This window comes from Oncorhynchus tshawytscha, linkage group LG20 (assembly GCF_018296145.1).
Source record: "Oncorhynchus tshawytscha isolate Ot180627B linkage group LG20, Otsh_v2.0, whole genome shotgun sequence".
NCBI classification, from domain to species: Eukaryota; Metazoa; Chordata; class Actinopteri; order Salmoniformes; family Salmonidae; genus Oncorhynchus; species Oncorhynchus tshawytscha.
This window is the reverse complement of record NC_056448.1, coordinates 31,641,202-31,661,607: the sequence shown is the minus strand read 5'-3', so window position 1 is coordinate 31,661,607 and position 20,406 is coordinate 31,641,202. Positions and strand designations below refer to the sequence as shown.

Sequence of the window (20,406 nt, the reverse complement as noted above, 5' to 3'; positions counted from 1 at the left end):
ACACAGTGAAACCCAGGCTACCTAAATATGGTTCCCAATCAGAGACAATGACTAACACCTGCCTCTGATTGAGAACCATATCAGGCCAGACATAGAAATAGACAAACTAGACATGAAACATAGAATGCCCACTCAGCTCACACCCTGACCAACCAAAACATAGAAATATACAAAGTAAACTATGGTCAGGGTGTGACAGTACCCCCCCCCCCCAAGGTGCGGACTCCGGCCGCAAAACCTGAACCTATAGGGGAGGGTCTGGGTGGGCATCTGTCCGCGGTGGCGGCTCTGGTGCTGGACGTGGCCCCCACTTCACCGTAGTCTTCCTCCTCCTTGTCCGCTTCCGTGACCTTCTAGCCACGGCAACCCTACTTAATAACACGGGACAGAGGGGCAGCTCGGGACAGAGGGGCAGCTCGGGACAGAGGGGCAGCTCGGGACAAAGGGGCAGCTCGGGACAAAGGGGCAGCTCGGGACAGAGGGGCAGCTCGGGACAGAGGGGCAGCTCGGGACAGAGGGGCAGCTCGGGACAAAGGGGCTCTTCAGACTCCGACAGCACAGGAGAGGAGGAAGGCTCTGGCAGATCCTGGCTGACTGGCGGATCTGGAAGAGTCTGGCTGACTGGCGGATCTGGAAGGGTCTGGCGGATCTGGAAGGGTCTGGCGGATCTGGCAGACTGGCGGATCTGGAAGGGTCTGGCAGACTGGCGGATCTGGAAGGGTCTGGCAGACTGGCGGATCTGGAAGGGTCTGGCAGACTGGCGGATCTGGAAGGGTCTGGCAGACTGGCGGATCTGGAAGAGTCTGGCAGACTGGCGGATCCTGGCAGATCTGGAAGAGTCTGGCTGACTGGCGGATCCTGGCTGACTGGCAGTTCTGGCAGATCCTGGCTGACTGGCGGATCCTGGCAGACTGGTGGATCCTGGCAGACTGGCGGATCTAACTGATCCTGGCAGACTGGCGGCACTTGCGGCGCTGGACAGACTGGCGGCGCTGGGCAGACTGGCGGCGCTGGGCAGACTGGCGGCGCTGGGCAGACTGGCGGCGCTGGGCAGACTGGCGGCGCTGGGCAGACTGGCGGCGCTGGAAGAGTCTGGTTGACTGGCGGATCTGGAAGAGTCGGGTTGACTGGCAGATCTGGAAGAGTCTGGCTGACTGGCGGATCCTGGCTGACTGGCAGATCTGGAAGAGTCTGGCTGACTGGCGGATCCTGGCAGACTGGTGGATCCTGGCAGACTGGCGGATCCTGGCAGACTGGCGGATCTAACTGATCCTGGCAGACTGGCGGCACTTGCGGCGCTGGACAGACTGGCGGCACTGGGCAGACTGGCGGCGGCACTGGCGGCGCTGGAAGAGTCCGGCGGCACTGGCGGCGCTGGAAGAGTCCGGCTGACTGGCGGATCTGGAAGGGTCCGGCTGACTGGCGGATCTGGAAGAGTCCGGCTGACTGGCGGATCTGGAAGAGTCCGGCTGACTGGCGGATCTGGAAGAGTCCGGCTGACTGGCGGATCTGGAAGAGTCCGGCTGACTGGCAGATCTGGAAGAGTCTGGCTGACTGGCGGATCATGGCAGACTGACTGATCTGGCTGCTCCATGCTGACTGGCGGCTCTGGCTGCTCCATATAGGCTGACAGCTCTGGCAGGCTGGTCTCCGTACAGACTGGCAGCTCTGGTGGCTGCGCTGCAGACTGGCTGCTCCATGCAGACTGACAGCTCTGGTGGCTGCTCCATGCAGGCTGGCAGCTCTGGCTGCTTCATGCAGGCTGGCAGCTCTGGCTGCTCCATGCAGGCTGGCAGCTCTGGCTGCTCCATGCAGGCTGGCAGCTCTGGCTGGCTGGCAGCTCTGGCTGCTCCATGCAGGCTGGCAGCTCTGGCTGCGCTGAACAGACAGGAGACTCCAGCAGCGCTGTAGAGGAGGAAGGCTCTGGCTGCGCTGAACAGGCGGGAGACTCCGACAGCGCTGGAGAGGCGAGGCGCACTGTAGGCCTGATGCGTGGTGCTGGTACTGGTGGTACTGGACCGAGAACATGCACAGGAAGCCTGGTGCGGGGAGCTGCTACCGGAGGGCTGGGGTGTGGAGGTGGTACTGGATAGACCGGACCGTGCAGGCGCACTGGAGCTCTTGAGCACCGAGCCTGCCCAACCTTACCTGGTTGAATGCTCTCGGTCGCCCTGCCAGTGCGGCGAGGTGGAATAGCCCGCACTGGGCTATGCAGACGAACCGGAGACACCGAGCGCAAGGCTAGTGCCTTGTAAGCCGGCCCAAGGAGACGCACTGGGGACCAGATGCGTAGAGCCGGCTTCATGGCATTTGGCTCGACGCTCAATCTAGCCCGGCCGATACGAGGAGCTGGAATATACCGCACGGGGCTATGCACCGGCACTGGGGACACCGTGCACCACTGCATAACACGGTGCCTGCCCGGTCTCTCTAGCCCCCCGATAAGCACAGGGAGTTTGCGCCGATCTCCTACCTGGCATAGCCATACTCCCTGTGAGCCCCCCCCCCAATACATTTTTGGGGCTGACTCACGGGCTTCCATCCGCTCTGCCATGCTAGCTCCTCATAATGCCGCCTCTCTGCTTTTGCTGCCTCCAGCTCGGCTTTGGGGCGACAATAATCTCCAGGCTGTTCCCAGGGTCCTTTCCCGTCTAGAATCTCCTCCCAAGTCCATTTCTCCAAGTAGTGCAGCCTCTGCCACTGTAGTTGCTGCTGCTCCTGCTGCCTCTGTTGCCTCTCCTGCGGCTCCTGCCTGTTGACACGCTGCTTGGTCCGGTTGTGGTGGGTGATTCTGTAACGGTTCTCTTTTGGTGAAGGAGAGTTGGACCAAAATGCGGCGTGTAGATTGCGATCCATGTTTAATCAACAAACGTAAAACACGAATCAATACAAAAACTACAAAAAACAACAAACGTGGAAACGTAACGAAAACCGAAACAGCCCTATCTGGTGAAAACAGAGACAGGAACAATCACCCACAAATACACAGTGAAACCCAGGCTACCTAAATATGGTTCCCAATCAGAGACAATGACTAACACCTGCCTCTGATTGAGAACCATATCAGGCCAGACATAGAAATAGACAAACTAGACATGAAACATAGAATGCCCACTCAGCTCACACCCTGACCAACCAAAACATAGAAATATACAAAGTAAACTATGGTCAGGGTGTGACAGTGACACTGTTATGGAATATTTCATATATGGAAGTGAAGAGTGTTCCATCTCATTTTGTTATGCTAAATAAAAACCTATGAATGTAATTAAATGCCTTTTCTCCAGGGGAATCCTTGTTGTCATGCACAATTAACAAAATAGATTAATAAACAAATGTTTTTATCAATGCAACTTGATGTCTCTGGCTATGTTTAATTGTCCCTGCACCATTACGGATGCACCTACTTCATGGAAATGCTCACCTATTAGCATTCTATATTCCAATTGCATTTCATGCTGACACTCTTGCATATTGCAAGTGCCTTCAGAAAATATTCACTCCCCTAGACTTTTTCCACATTTTGTTGTGTTACAGCCTGAATTTAAAATCGATTAAATGGAGAGTTTGTGTCACTGATCTACACACAATACCCCATATTGTCAAAGTGTATTATTTTATTCAATTTGTATTTATTTTTTACAAATGTATTTCACATTCTGACCTTAGTTCTTTTGTTATGTCTTTGTTTTAGTATGGTCAGGGCGTGAGTTGGGCTGGGCAGTCTATGTTCCTTTTTCTATGATTTGGTATTTCTGTGTTTGGCCTGGTATGGTTCTCAATCAGAGGCAGCTGTCAATCGTTGTCCCTGATTGAGAACCATACTTAGGCAGCCTGTTTTCACCCTTGAGTTGTGGGTGATTATATTTTCTGTTCTGTGTTTTTACCGTACAGGACTGTTTAATTTCGTCGTCGTCGTCGTCGTCGTCGTCGTCGTCGTCGTCGTCGTCGTCGTCGTCGTCGTCGTCGTCGTTTAATTCGTTAGTGTTCTGAGTTATAATAAATATCATGAACACTTACCACATTGCGCATTGGTCCTCCGATCCTTGCTACTACTCCTCCTCATCAGAGGAGGAAGACAACCGTTACAATGAATTACAAATGAAAAGCTGTAAAGTCTTGAGTCAATAAGTATTCAACTTATTTGTTATGGCAAGCCTAAATATGTTCAGGAGTAAAAATGTGCTAAACATGTCACATAAAAAGTTACATGGACTCACTGTGTGGTTAACATGAATGACTAGCCCATCTCTGTACCCCACGTATTGTCACACCCTGATCTAGTTCACCTTACCTTGTGATTGTCTCCACCCCATCCAGGTGTCGCTTATTGTCCCTGGTGTATATATCCCAGTGTTTCATGTCTCTCTGTGCCAGTTCGTCTTGTTTGCCAAGTCAACCAGCGGTTTTCCTTGCTCCTATTTCCCCCAGTCTCTGTTTGTTGCTAGTCCTCCTGGTTTTGATCGTTGCCTGTCCTGACTCCGTACCTGCCTGCCTGACCACTCTGCCTGTTCTGACTACCAGCCTGCCTGACCACTCTGCCTGTTCTGACTACCAGCCTGCCTATCCCCTTGTACTGTTTTGGACTCGGATCTGGTTTCTGACCCCTGCCTGGCCTGGAGACTGGCTATCGTCTGGTACTGTTTGGACTCTGACCTGGTTTATGAACTCTCGCCTGTCCCCATTTGGGTCTCACCTTGTGCCCTTATACATATACAATTATCTGTAAGGTCCCTCAGTCGAGAAGTGAATTTCACTCAGGGATTTCACCATGAGGTCAGTGGTGATTTAAAACTGTTACATAGTTTAATGATGTGATAGGAGAAAACTGAGCATGGATCAAGAACATTTTAGTCACTCCACAATACTGACCTAAATTAGGTTTGTGCAATAAGGCACTAAGGTAATACTGCATCATGCTATGGGTATGCTTGTCATCGGCAAAGGACTAGGGAGTTATTTAGGATAAAAGTGAATGGAAAAGAGCTAAGCACAAGCAAAATCCTAGAGGAAAACCTGGTTCAGTCTGCTTTACACCAGACAGAGAGACAAATTCACCTTTCAGCAGGACAATAACCAAAAACACAAGGCCAAATGTACACTGTAGTTGCTTACCAAGAGGACATTGAATGTTCCCGAGTGGCCTAGTTACAATTTTGACTTAAATCGTCTTGAAAATCTACGGTAACAACCAACTTGACAGGGCTTGAATAATATTTTAAAGAATAATGGGCAAGTATTGTAAAATCCAGCTATGCAAAGCTCTTAGAGACTTACCCAAAAACACTCACAGCTGTAATCGCTGCCAAAGGTGATTATAAAATATTGACTCACGGGGTTGAATACTTAATTAATCAAGATATATTTGTGTTTTATTTATTTATTTATTTTCCACTTTGACCTTACATAGTATTGTGTGTGGAACTTTGACAAAAAGGACAAGTAAATACATTTTATTCTTACTTTTCAACATAACAAAATGTGTAAAAAATCAAGTGGTCTGAATACTTTCTGAAGGCAGTGTATATGCTATAAACATAGCCAAACTGTGTCATACTATGTTTAATATCTAATCCATTTAATAACCTGTTATCAGAGTTAGGTAGCAAACAAATGTAGGTTATGCTGCATATGGTACATATATTTTGTGCATCCACATGCTGTGAAAAATAAGTAGCTTACGTTAATCAGGCAACGACATGCTTTTGCTTCAACCCAGATGTTTCATCTGTAGCCTGTTGGTAGCAACACAACAATTAGAAGGCAGCGACAGAGGCACAGCACCAGCCAGATGCGCGCGGAGGGCACAGCAGAACAGTCGAGCAGAACGAGAGCATGGTGGAACGCGCTTCGCGCACGGAGGGGAACGCGCTGATTGACAGCTTCCGAGGCACGGAGCGCCCCACGCCGCACACGAACCGAGCCCGCTAATCTGCCTGAACCGCTCTTGGCAAAAGCATCTGTGCGAAATAACCATCCTCATGCATATCAGCTACTAAACTGCCGCTGACCGGAGCCTTTCAGTCATCACTCAATTGTGGGAAGAAATCAACCCCACCACATAGCAATGTAACAGGCGATAGGCTATTGCACTGTACCTTGGCTTTATCCTTTTCACTCAAAACGGGGCAGTCTGGAAGTAACTAACTATTTGTTTTTTTTACTTCTTCAATACTGAGGATAACACATTCTTGGCACTTGCTGGACGATTGGTGAGAGCAGTTCTGTAAGGAGAGCGCTAATGAGTTTTTTTTAGTAGACACATTTGTTTGGAATATATTCCCGCTATCCAAGTGACCTTTTCATTGGATTCTCTGTTCATTTTCTTACTTTGACTTTCTTTGATCTCTGATTGTTATAGGTTGTTGCCTGTCGAAGGTAACGGCCAAAATTAACCGAATTTACAACCCAGAGAGGCAAAGAAGTTCAGTTCTGTGCGTTGGGTATGAGCTCACAATGTGTGTGGCTGTAGCTTCCCCATTACTCCTTCTAGAACCGTAGCCAGCCCGTGTGGTCGAGAAGTAGTTTAGCTTCTCTCTCCCTCTGTACGTGAACACTTAGAGCTATCACCCCGTCCTATGGAGTAGATCGTCCGGAAAGAGACTAATAGAGCGTTCTCCTTTCCCCCCGCCTGGTACCAACAGGCGGCTTTGGTCTAAAGGTTCTCCGGAGAATGGTAAATGACCGACGGGGAATCATGAACAGCACTTCGGAACTCGAAGATGGACCACGGCATAAAAACCAGGTACGTGGGAAGCCTCCATGTAACCCTTTTCCCAGGGCAGCTGTACGTTGTAAGGCTTTATAGGTTTGGCATAGAGCGCCAGACAGGCAGTTGCACCTTTGGCGCAGTATTTAATGTTCCTCCCGCGGGAAGCGAAGCCCTGTTGTATTTTTGGGGCATCGCTCTGTTCTGTGGGAGTAGCGCCGCGGAGCTCCCCTCTCTCCCCAGCGGCCTCTCCACTCTCTCCCCAGCGGTCTCTCCCCTCGCTCTGGCACTTCTTGTTCCTGTCACAGTTTGTAACCCAGCCTTCGATCAAGTGGGGGGCTAATAGGTTATTTTTTCGCCCTAACGCAAGCCTCGGAAGATACGGTGATATTATCTCCAGTCGGAATTGCTTTACTGATCGAGGAAAAGGCGAGAAAAGGGGAAGAGATTTTGGACTCCTTGGACAGTGTGATATTGGCTTTGGACAGTGTGATATTGGCTTTTCCATCTCCGAATTATATACGGTAGATGTGGAATTCATCTGCTGGGCTGGTCGTAATCCCCCCCCTCCCCCCCACCCCTATTATGTTTCTACCTAGTTAAAGCTAATTTGATTAATTATGTTCAAACGTGCTGTCGTGATCTTTCCTAAGTGTCCTAAGGGTTAAGGGAAACATTTGCTAGCTCTTTTCTATGAAAGACCGACGGAGAAAACGCCTAGTAGTCTGACCACGCAGTTCAGATGAATGGAGATGTACGCGGACGTGCGCTGCGTTGCGGGCGGTCAAGATCACTTTGGGGAATAGTTAATGTGTGATCGCAAGGTCAGTGCAAGGTAATATAGTGACGGGGGACGCTGGGGCTGTAGATGAGGTGATGGAGACCGTAGCGGTGCGTGGGTAAAAACCAAGACACTAAAACAGTCATATTACAACCTATGTTGTGATAATTGCGTTGTTTGCGCTATAGCATATTAATTCATACGCCACCCTGATATACAATAAATCCGTGACAACAAAATGACAACAGTTACACAGTGGCGTAATACATTAAAGTAAACATACGTTTGTTTCATCACAAAACTGTAGAGCAACATATGTCTGAAGTCCACCAAGCAAATATTGCATGTAACAAACAGTTATATCACCTGCAGCATGGTCAAGTAGGTTATTGTTTTTGACAGTTTACTAATCAACTACTGATTTAGAACCACGGAGTTAACACAAATCAGCACAAAGACAACAGGAGCACTGCCTCCGCTATTTGAGCACCATTTCAAATTCAAAATGTAAACATCAAATCAACAAGGCTCTAAATGCTTAGTTTAATACACTGAAAAGAAACTTAAAAATACCAAAAAACAATTTAGTCCAATCAATGTTGCTAAATATCACATGGCTGTCCATGGTACTGATTTCTCTGTTTCTCTCTCTCTCTGTGTGTGTGTGTAAAACATTTTTTTTTTACTCAACCTACTTGAAGACTAGTTGAACTCCAATGCTAACCTCCTCTCTTTCATGTTGTAAAACAGTATATGGCCCTGTCACACCGTATACTTTTAGTTTTTGTGTTCATAGCTAAAACGCTTGCTAGCTTAACTTCCTCCCATGGGCAACAATGGACCAGCTAAGTTAGCTAGCTACTTAAGGTGGGACTACTTGGCTACATATTGAACTCACAACGTACACATGACCAAAGGTATATGGACACCTGCAAGTCGAACATCTCATTCCAAAATCATGGGCATTAATGATGAGTTGGTCCCCCCTTTGATGCTATAACAGCCTCCACTCTTCTGGGAAGACTTTCCACTAGATGTTGGAGCATTACTGCGGGGACTTGCTTCCATTCAGCCACAGGAGTATTAGTGAGGTTGGGCACTGATGTAGGGGTGATTAGGCCAATTCATCCCAAAGGTGTTCGATGTGGTTGAAGTCAGGGCTCTGTGCAGGCCAGTCAAGTTCTTCCACACCGATTTCTACAAACCATTTCTGTATGGGCTTCGCTTTGTGCACGGAGACATTGTCACGCTGAAACAGGAAAGGGCTTTCCCCAAACTGTTGCCACAAAGCTGGAAGCACAGAATCGTCTAGAATGTCATTGTGTGCTGTAGCGTTAAGATTTCCCTTCACTGGAACTAAGGGGCCCGAACCATGAAAAACAGCCTCAGACTATTATTCCTCCTGCACCAAACTTTACAGTTGGCGCTATGCATTGGAGCATTCTCCTGGCATCCGCCAAACCCAGAATCGCCCGTCGGCTGCCAGATGGTGAAGAGTGATTCAGTTCTCCGGAAAACGCATTTCCACTGCTCCAGAGTCCAATGAAGGCAAGCTTTACACCACTCCAGCTAATGCTTGGCATTGCAAATGCTGATCTTAGGCTTGTGTGCGGCTGCTCGGCCATGGAAACCCATTTCATGAAGCTCCCGACAAACAGTTCTTGACGTTGCTTCCAGAGGCAGTTTGGAACACGGTAGTGAGTTTTGCAAAATAGGACAGATGATTTTTACGCGCTGCGCACTTCAGCACTCGGCGGGCCCGTTCTGTGAGCCTATGTGGCTACCACTTCGCGGCTGAGCCGTTGTTGCTCCTAGACATTTCCATTTCCACTTCCATAACAGCACGTACAGTTCCCTGCAGCTCTAGCAGGGCAGACATTTGACGAACTGACTTGTTGGAAAGGTGGCATCCAGGTTGAAAGTCACTGAGATCTTCAGTAAGGCCATTCTACTGCCAATGTTTCTATATGAAGATTGCATGGCTGTGTGCTCAATTTTATTCACCTGTCAGCATCGGATGAGGCTGAAATAGCCGAATCCACTAATTTAAAGGACTGTCCACATACCTTTGTATATATAATGTATGGTTAGATCAGGGAATAACGTCATAACCACATGTCCAAATCCCCATCTCCATCCATGGCTTAGGAAAGGCCCGATTCAGCAAGCTGCTGCAGGATATCAACACAAGCAGACCAGAAACAGACACATTTTGCAGAAGATTACATTTAGTTAAGAAAGTGATTTGATTGGTCTGAAGCCAAATCTAAAATGAAACTGAGCTAGCTGTCCATTGGTCCCAGTCTCACTCCCGTCGGAGCCCATTTCACACGCACACGTGAATTAGGTGCAATTGGCCATTGATTCCAAATGAGCAGGTCCACGCGTATGGACACAGTCCACATGAATTCAGTCTTCCTCACAGAATCTCTCTCTCTCGCTCTCTCGCTCGCTCGCTCGCTCTCTCAAACAAACACAAACACTCACACTCTTGTGTATGCACCTAAAACCCACACATGTGTCTTGAAACCCACACACTCATGTTCTATGTGAAGTGCGTCGTGTGGTTGTGTAATGGGTTGGTTACAGAGCAGACCCACAGGGCTGGACACACATTATAGTATCACCACTGGGTGTTAGAATGGGGATCTTCTGGCCATGCGGCTGTTGGTTTCAGCAACAGTTACAGTGTCTATTAAAAGAGAACCTCATGGTGAAAAAGAACACCTTTTCTGTCAGTATAGTCACACTCTATTTAAAGATGCAGCAATCCTATCCTCAGGTCAAAGATCAGGCCAAATCTATACCTTTCATCAGACATGGACCCATTATGGAGTACTTCGCTTTAGTAAAGACATAGGAAAGAATATTTGAATTATTTAAGGATAAAACATTTTGGCTACTACACTAGAAAATGAATTTAACACATACTGGACATAAACCTGCATAGCATAATATAACTAGTATAGTATAACTAGCACAATATAACGAGTATAATATAACTAGTATAGTATAACTTGTATAATATAACTAGTATTGTATAACAAGTGTTGTTAAACTAGTATAATATAACTAGTATTGTATAACTAGTATAATATAACTAATATAGAATAACAAGCATAATATAACTAGTATAATACAACTAGTGTAGTGTAACTAGTATAGTATCACTAGTATAGTATAACTAGTATAATATAACTAGAATGGTATAACTAGTATAATATAACTAGAATGGTATAACTAGTATAATATAACTAGAATGGTATAACTAGTATAATATAACAAGTATAGAATAACTCGTATAATATAACTAGTATAACTAGTATAATTTAACAAGTATAGTATAACTAGCATAATATAGCTATTATATTATAACTAGTATAGTATAACTAGTATAATACAGCTAGTATATTATAACTAGTATAGTATCACTAGTATAGTATAACTAGTATATTATGATTAGAATAGTACAACTAGTATAATATAACTTGAATAGGATAACTAGTATAGTATAACTTGTGTAATAAAACTAGCATAATATAACTAGTATAATAAAACTAGTATAGTATAACGAGTATAATATAACTAGTATAATATAACTAGAATAGTATAACTAGTGTAATATATACTAGTATAGTATAACTAGTATAGTATAACTAGTATAATATGCGCAGTCTAGTATATCTAGTAAAGTATAACTAGTATAATATAACTAGTATAATACAACTACAATAGTATAACTCGTATAATATAACTATTTTAATATAACTAGTACAGTGTAATAGTATAGTATAATAGTATAATCCCCTTAGCACTAATACACACTCTAAAAGCACACAACACATACTGTACACCCACATTTATTCACGCATACACCACACCCCCAACTAGAAGCAGTGGTGGAACAATGTCTCTATCTCTCTCTCTCTCTCACACACACACACACACACACACACACACACACACACACACACACACACACACACAGGGGATGAGATCTCATTGAGGCCCGGTAAGGATTTGCCATCTCTCTATGGGAACCATGGTAATCAATAATGTTTTCTGAAAGCACAGAACATTCTGTAGAGAAGAGAGGAGTGTGTACACGAGGAGAATACCACTGTAGTTCACCTTTACCCCCCCGGAACATACACACAAACACACACTCCCACACAGACTAGCTGTGCCACAACAAACTAACACTAGAGGGCTCAAACTTCTATCATTCAGTCACCCTTCCTCTCCTTCCTCTTTCCACCTGTTCTCCCTCCTCGCTCTCTCTCCTCTCTCTCTTTCCTCCTCTCTCATCTCTTTCTCTCTTTATTTCTCTCTCTCAGTGTCTCTCTATCTATACAGTTTATATATATTAGGGATCAATATATATATATATATATATATACTGTACTTTGTGAAGCATTTATTTGAGCTGCAATTTCTGAGGCTGGTAACTCTAATGAACTTATCCCCTGCAGCAGAGGTAACTCTGGGTCTTCCTTTCCTGTGGCGGTCCTCATGAGAGCCAATTTCATCATAGCACTTGATGGTTTTTGCGACTGCACTTGATGAAACTTTCAAAGTTCTTGACATTTTCTGGATTGACTGACCTTCATGTCTTAAAGTAATGATGGACTGTAATTTCTCTTTGCTTATTTGAGCTGTTCTTGCCATAACACGGACTTGGTCTTTTATCAAATAGAGCTATCTTCTGTATACCAACCCTTCAAATGATTGGTTCAAACACATTTAGAAGGAAAGTTTTTTTTAACAAGGCACACCTGTTAATTGAAATGCATTCCAGGTGACTACATCATGAAGCTGGGTGAGAGAATGCCAAGACCATGCAAAGCTGTCATCAATGCAAAGGATGGCTACTTTGAGTAATCTCAAATGTAAAATATAATTTGATTTAACACTTTTTGCTTACTACATGACTCCATATGTGTTATTTCATAGTTTGATGTCATCATTATTATTCTACAATGTAGAAAATAGTAAAAATAAAGAAAAACCGTGGAATGAGTAGGTGTGTCCAAACTTTTGACTGGTACTGTAACAAACATTAAGAACACTTGCTCTGTCCATGCCATAGACTGACCAGGTGAATTCAGGTGAAAGCTTTGATCCCTAATTTGTGTTAAATCCACTTCAATCAGTGTAGATGAAGGGGAGGAGACAAGTTACAGAATGATTTTTCAGCCTTGAGTCATAGATTGTTTATATGTGCCATTCAGAGGGTGAATGGGCAAGACAAAATATTTAAGTGCCTTTGAAGGGGATATGGTAGTAGGTGCCAGGCGCACCGGTTTGTGTCAAGGACAGCAACGCTTTTCACGCTCAACAGTTTCCCGTATGTATCAAGAATGGTCCATCACCCAAAGAACTGCCAGCCAACTTGACACAACTGTGAGAAGCATATACTGTATATTTTTAGCATTCATTAATGTCTCTCCGTCTGGACAGAATATTCCTGGGGAGTGAAACATGCCAAAACTTGTTGTTTTTGGTGAAGTTCATCCATTACACCAGCAGATGTATTTAGGCTGGTGTAGGGGACGTGGACCTATGTGTGCGTGCTGGATGGGGGGCTGGCCCAGCTTAGCTGGGTTTGTTTTTGGGTAACCTATCCAGCTAATGAACCTGCTGAGGTACACAATCACACCCGCATACGCACACACACACACACACACACAACCTTTAAACACATACAAATTTGACGTTTGGAACAACTTTGAAATTTGACGTTTGAGAAACATGGCTGAACATCTAATTCTGACGTGACTGTGAGAACATGTAGGTTTATGCTTCTGCAGCTGTGTGTGAATGTGTGAGCAACCGTGTCAGAGTGTTAGAAGGTGTGTCAGTGTATTTGAGTGGTTTGTTAATGTGTGTCTCCTGCTCTATGTGAACGTGTGTGTGTTCAATCAAACCATGGTCTAGAGGGAGGGTTTGTTAAGTTTATCGAGGCATAGCAAACCTTCAGACTTAAATAAACCCCTCCAATTCACCTCAACTATTATGGATGCGTACCATTATGGATTCTAAAGCATTTCATCATAGCTGGGATATTTTAGAATGACACTGTGAATTCTTTAAATATTTTCATATGTTTGAGGTATTTTTAGATCATTAACAATTTGATCTCTAGTGGTACTGACAGTGATATTTTGATAAGCTAAGTACAGTAGGTTTATTGTTATTGTGAAATTGTAACTTGTGGGGCGATGGTAGAGTCATTTGGCCCTGGTTTCTCCCGAGGGAGTGTGCTTAGTTATTTCTTGTCTCTCTGGATGGAAATATGTGCATGCTACTGTGTTGTGTGTATGAGCTGCAGATGACAACATAATTCACTTATTTTCTTTTGCCTTGTTCTTCTGTATGTCCTTATTACGTCCCACTCTCTTACTTTTCTCCCATTGCTTTCTCTCATTGTTTCTCTCTGTACTTACATGGCAAGGTTGAGCCGAAGCCTTGAGAGAGGAAGAGAAAGACAGAAAGAAAGAGAGAGAATGAGAGAGAGAGAGAGAGGTAGTAGGCTAGCAGTTAAGAGCGTTGGGCCAGTAACTTGTTCAAATCCCCGAGCCAGTTAGGAGAAAATCTGTCGATGTGCCCTTGAGCAAGGCACTTAACCCTAATTGATCCTGTAAGTTGCTCTGAGAGCGTCTGCTAAATGACTCAAATATAGATAGAGAGGATGGATACAGGCAGATCCTAGTATTGCAGATATAGGCAGGATGGATGGATACAGGCAGATCCCAGTAGTGTAGATATAGAGAGGATGGATGGATACAAGCAGATCCCAGTAGTATAGAGATATAGAGGATGGATACAGGCAGATCCCAGTAGTGTAGATAAAGACAGGATGGATGGATACAGGCAGATCCCAGTAGTGTAGATAAAGACAGGATGGATGTATACAGGCAGATCCCAGTAGTGTATAGATAGAGAGGATGGATGGATACAGGCAGATCCCAATAGTGTAGAGATAGAGAGGATGGATACAGGCAGATCCCAATAGTGTAGAGATAGAGGATGGATGGATACAGGCAGATCCCAATAGTGTAGAGATAGAGAGGATGGATACAGGCAGATCCCAATAGTGTAGAGATAGAGAGGATGGATGGATACAGGCAGATCCCAATAGTGTAGATATAGATAGAGAGGATGGATGGATACAGGCAGATCCCAATAGTGTAGATATAGATAGAGAGGATGGATGGATACAGGCAGATCCCATTAGTGTAGATATAGATAGAGAGGATGGATGGATACAGGCAGATCCCAGTAGTGTAGATATAGATAGAGAGGATGGATGGATACAGGCAGATCCCAGTAGTGTAGATATAGATAGAGAGGATGGATGGATACAGGCAGATCCCAGTAGTGTAGATATAGATAGAGAGGATGGATGGATACAGGCAGATCCCAGTAGTGTAGATATAGATAGAGAGGATGGATGGATACAGGCAGATCCCAGTAGTGTAGATATAGATAGAGAGGATGGATGGATACAGGCAGATCCCAGTAGTGTAGATATAGATAGAGAGGATGGATGGATAAAGGCAGATCCCAGTAGTGTAGATATAGATAGATGGATACAGGCAGATCCCAGTAGTGTAGATATAGATAGAGAGGATGGATGGATAAAGGCAGATCCCAGTAGTGTAGATATAGATAGAGAGGATGGATGGATACAGGCAGATCCCAGTAGTGTAGATATAGATAGAGAGGATGGATGGATGGATACAGGCAGATCCCAGTAGTGTAGATATAGATAGAGAGGATGGATGGATACAGGCAGATCCCAGTAGTGTAGATATAGATAGAGAGGATAGATGGATACAGGCAGATCCCAGTAGTGTAGATATAGATAGAGAGGATGGATGGATAAAGGCAGATCCCAGTAGTGTAGATATAGATAGAGAGGATGGATGGATACAGGCAGATCCCAGTAGTGTAGATATAGATAGAGAGGATGGATGGATGGATACAGGCAGATCCCAGTAGTGTAGATATAGATAGAGAGGATGGATGGATACAGGCAGATCCCAGTAGTGTAGATATAGATAGAGAGGATGGATGGATACAGGCAGATCCCAGTAGTGTAGATATAGATAGAGAGGATGGATGGATACAGGCAGATCCCAGTAGTGTAGATATAGATAGAGAGGATGGATGGATAAAGGCAGATCCCAGTAGTGTAGATATAGATAGAGAGGATGGATGGATAAAGGCAGATCCCAGTAGTGTAGATATAGATAGAGAGGATGGATGGATACAGGCAGATCCCAGTAGTGTAGATATAGATAGATGGATACAGGCAGATCCCAGTAGTGTAGATATAGATAGAGAGGATGGATGCAGGAAGATCCCAGTAGTGTAGATAAAGAGAGGATGGATGGATACAGGCAGATCCCAGTAGTGTAGAGATAGAGAGGATGGATGCAGGAAGATCCCAGTAGTGTAGATATAGATAGAGAGGATGGATGCAGGAAGATCCCAGTAGTGTAGATATAGATAGAGAGGATGGATGCAGGAAGATCCCAGTAGTGTAGATATAGATAGAGAGGATGGATACAGGCAGATCACAGTAGTGTAGATATAGATAGAGAGGATGGATGCAGGAAGATCCCAGTAGTGTAGATATAGATAGAGAGTATGGATACAGGCAGATCCCAGTAGTGTAGAGATAGAGAGGATGGATGGATAGATACAGGCAGATCAAATCAAATTTATTTATATAGCCCTTCGTACATCAGCTGATATCTCAAAGTGCTGTACAGAAACCCAGCCTAAAACCCAAACAGCAAGCAATGCAGGTGTAGAAGCACGGTGGCTAGGAAAAACTCCCTAGAAAGGCCAAAACCTAGGAAGAAACCTAGAGAGGAACCAGGCTATGAGGGGTGGCCAGTTGTAACGCTTGTCTGTGGTGGAAGAAGAGGAGGACCAATGCGCAGCGTGGTAAGTGTTCATAGCTTTTAATGACGTACTAGAACACTGAACAAAACAATAAATAACAAACAAACAGTCCTGTAAGGTGAAAGACAAAAACACTAAACAGGAAATAAGCACCCACAACCCAAAAGTGAAACCAGGCTACCTAAGTATGGTTCTCAATCAGGGACAACGATTGACAGCTGCCTCTGATTGAGAACCATACCAGGCCAAACACCGAAATCCCAAATCATAGAAAAAGAACATAGACAACCCACCCAACTCACGCCCTGACCATACTAAGACAAATACATAACAAAAGAACTAAAGTCAGAACGTGACACCAGTCCTCTTCTGGCTGTGCCGGGTGGAGATTATAACAGAACATGGCTAAGATGTTCAAATGTTCATAAATGACCAGCATGGTCAAATAATAATAATCAAAGGCAGAACAGTTGAAACTGGAGCAGCAGCACAGCCAGGTGGACTGGGGACAGCAAGGAGTCATCATGCCAGGTAGTCCTGAGGCATGGTCCTAGAGCTCAGGTCCTCTGAGAGAGAGAAAGAAAGAGAGAATTAGAGAGAGCATACTTAAATTCTCACAGAACACCGGATAAGACAGGAGAAATACTCCAGATATAACAGACTGACCCTAGCCCCCCGACACAAACTACTGCAGCATAAATACTGGAGGCTGAGATAGGAGGGGTCAGGAGACACTGTGGCCCCATCCGATGATACCCCCGGACAGGGCCAAACAGGAAGGATATAACCCCACCCACTTTGCCAAAGCACAGCCCCCACACCACGACATCCCAGTAGTATGGAGATAGAGAGGATGGATGGATACAGGCAGATCCCAGTTGTATAGAGAGAGAGAGGATGGATGGATACAGGCAGATCCCAATAGTTTAGAGTATGAAACAGACGCTGGACCAGAGACAGTGTGACAGTGATATACTGGGTTGAGGCTGGTAGCTCTCAGTCTGTCTAAACCAGCAGTGTCATCACTGTCATCGAGGAAAGTTCAAACAGCTCTGGGACATGCGAACAGGAAACACACAGAATTATACAGTAGCTTGTATTGGTGTGTGTGTTCAGGGGAGCAGTGGTGAATGGAATGAGAAGAAAAGGGGTTATACCTCCTGAAGCTGCTACTGACAGATACATCAGGAGTTAGACCTGCTAGACAAGATACAGTATAGTTGAGAGTGAGAGACACTATTTTAATCATCAAAGACACTCAGTACCCTCCCCCCGCGCGCATGTGAGGGAAAGTTTTTTTCTTCCGTCATGAGCTTCCTTTTGCTCGGCATAGATCAGCACTCAATACTTTTCCTGTTGTTTTTGCTCATCCAAAACCATGTGTGTTTGTGCACCAACATATTGTGAAAGTGCCTCCACATGTGTTTCTGCATTGTGTGTGACTATACACAGTTTGCGTGCCTTTCTCTGCAGTCTGCATAGAGGGAGATGTTGTTTAGATTTCCTTGCATGAGTTTTTGCTTCTGCAGTAGAGGAGCATTGTTTTTAATGACATGTATAAAATGTGCTCTACAGGTCCTGTGTGTGCAGTTAATAGAAGATATCCTGTTATTGGACCATTCAAAACAACTGTTTCTGATAGCATCTGTATCCAGCGACATCAGAAAGGATCTATAATGGAAAGAGAGAGAGAGGGATGGAGAGAGTCTTTTTAAAAAGCAAGGAATATAATATAGGAGTGTACAAAAGGAGCCTAAGTGGAAAAGGGAATGGAGAGAAAAAGTGTATCTGCATGAGGTATGAGGTATGGAGTTCAATCATCTTGATAGACACCTGGCAGGACTATATTTCAGACAGATTGGTTTATATCTCCATTTCCACATCCCAAATGGCACCCTATTCCCTATGTAGCCCTATGTGCCCTGGTCAAAAGTAGTTTACTATATAGGAAATAGGGTGCTACTTGGGACAAAGTCCATATCAGTGGAGTGAGAAGTGTCCAATTTCCTTGAGGTGATTTCAATCTGGCTGTAATGGAGCTCCCATTCATTCATATGGCGTCTGGTGCTGGCTAGTCTGCTTGTCTGGGCTGATGATGTGCTGCTGTGCTGCTATGCTGCTGCTGGTATCAAATAGAGATGTTAGATTAAGTCCTACTCTTATAGAGATGCACAAGAGCTGCACAGCTTCCCGCCCTTCTCTCTGTTTGCTGGGTTTCTTATTAATCAAGGGGTTTCATTTCATGGACACACGAACGCGCACACACACACACACGCACGCACACACACGCACACACACACACACACACACACACACAGGCAGAATTCAGGCGTACGCACACACACACATTCAAGCATGCACACACACACACAGACACATGCATGCACACAGACACACAGACACACAGATACACACACACACACACTCCCTTATAGGGATTAGTAATGAGTCTGACACACAACATGTACCCTGAACAGTAAATAATAAAGAAATGAATAAGGCCGGAGAACAAGTGAATCACAAGTGAAAACAGAGGCATTTAATCAACGGGCCAAAGTGGGCTGGCCCGGAGGAGACAGAGGAGCAGGAGGGAGAAGAGGAGTAGGAGGTGGAGGGGGAAGAAGAGAGGCAAGATACTGTTTAATAGAGAAAACTAGTCTATCATCCTGAATTGGGAAATTTCTTTTGTACTGCTGCATACATTTACGTAAATAAAAAATGACATGTAGGAAACATTTAATATAAGCGCATTAAACAACACACACTGTACATGCCAGCTACCAACATACCAGTAGCCCAGGGGTCGGCAACTGTGATTCTTTTAGAATTTTTGTTTTTGGTTAAAAAAAAGGACTGTACAATCACCCGGAATTCAGCATAAAAAAAGCTTAATTTAGGAAATGTAGTATTCCCACAAATAAATAGAGACGTGATCGTGTCTTGATGTAATCAAGGTATGAAATGATTATTATTTTGAAGTACAATTTATTTTTGGCCCCCGACCATCCACTCCGACAAAAATTGTCCCGCGGCTGAATCTAGTTGCCTTCCTCTGCTGTAGGCCTGTAGACACAGTGTGCAAAAGCCATCAGAAAATAGATACAACACAGAAAGCCACTTTCTACCACAGATCAGTGAAATATGAAACAGTGTCAGTCAGCCAAATATGATTTTTTTAAGTAGTAATGCCCTTGTGCTAGCTTATTGTTAGGGCATTAAGCTCGGAAACATGGCACGGCAGCATCTGTCATCGAGTCAAAGCACAGAGACCCTAATTGTCTTTTTGTTAAAGACGTAGTGAAGTCCTGGTGATTGAGTAGTGTCTCCCTGACTGAGGAGTCCTCTCCCTGATCACATTATTGGCTCTGTTCTGAGCCAAATGGGTCCGTTTCCCCCTGCAAACCGGTGTAATATATTTACCCAGTAATGAGTGCAGTTAAGCTAACAGAGAACCGTAATGGCGTCGTTATGGGCCAGGCTCCATCAGGTGTCCCAAGGTTAATTGTTGCTTTAATTGACTTGAGGAAACTGGAGGAAAGGGAAGTATCAGATACATTTATAGTTTCCCCTTGGCTCAAAATGTTAGACAGGGATGGGTTGTCTCTGTTCCATAGGGGCCGGAGTGTCTGCCCTGCTGGTTTTGATTCTGTCTTTCAAATAAGCATCTGGTTTAGACTCTTTTTCTGAATCTGAGCCAAGATGAAGTGCTGATGATGATATAGCCTGAGAGACAAACTTCTCTTAAGGCAGATATTAGATTTACGTTCCGATAAACAGAGAGATGCACCGATGCGTCCGTTCCTACTGTACTATTAAATACTTATGACAAACTCATGGCCTATATATTAACAGAGTTATCCTCTTCCGTCCATAATTTATTCACCATCAAAAATTCTATCTGGCAGACTGTATGCCATTATTTAGCCTCTCTGGGGTAAAGCAGTCTCTGCAGTTTGAATAAATGAGGAGTTTAAGCACTCCATTCCCACGGATCACAGTT

At 44.8% G+C, this 20,406-nt stretch overlaps 1 protein-coding gene across 2 annotated transcripts in view; it reads left to right on the top strand.

The window, feature by feature from the left end:
* The first annotated feature begins 5,789 nt into the window (after positions 1-5,789).
* LOC112220220 (fibrinogen C domain-containing protein 1-like) overlaps positions 5,790-20,406 on the top strand; it is a 239,916-nt gene continuing 225,299 nt past the window's right edge. For both annotated transcript variants that reach the window (XM_042302493.1, XM_042302492.1), the window contains exon 1: positions 5,790-6,745. In XM_042302493.1, coding sequence (XP_042158427.1) covers positions 6,674-6,745 — 72 coding nt within the window. In that variant the 5' untranslated portion in view covers positions 5,790-6,673. The remainder of the gene's footprint in view (positions 6,746-20,406) is intronic.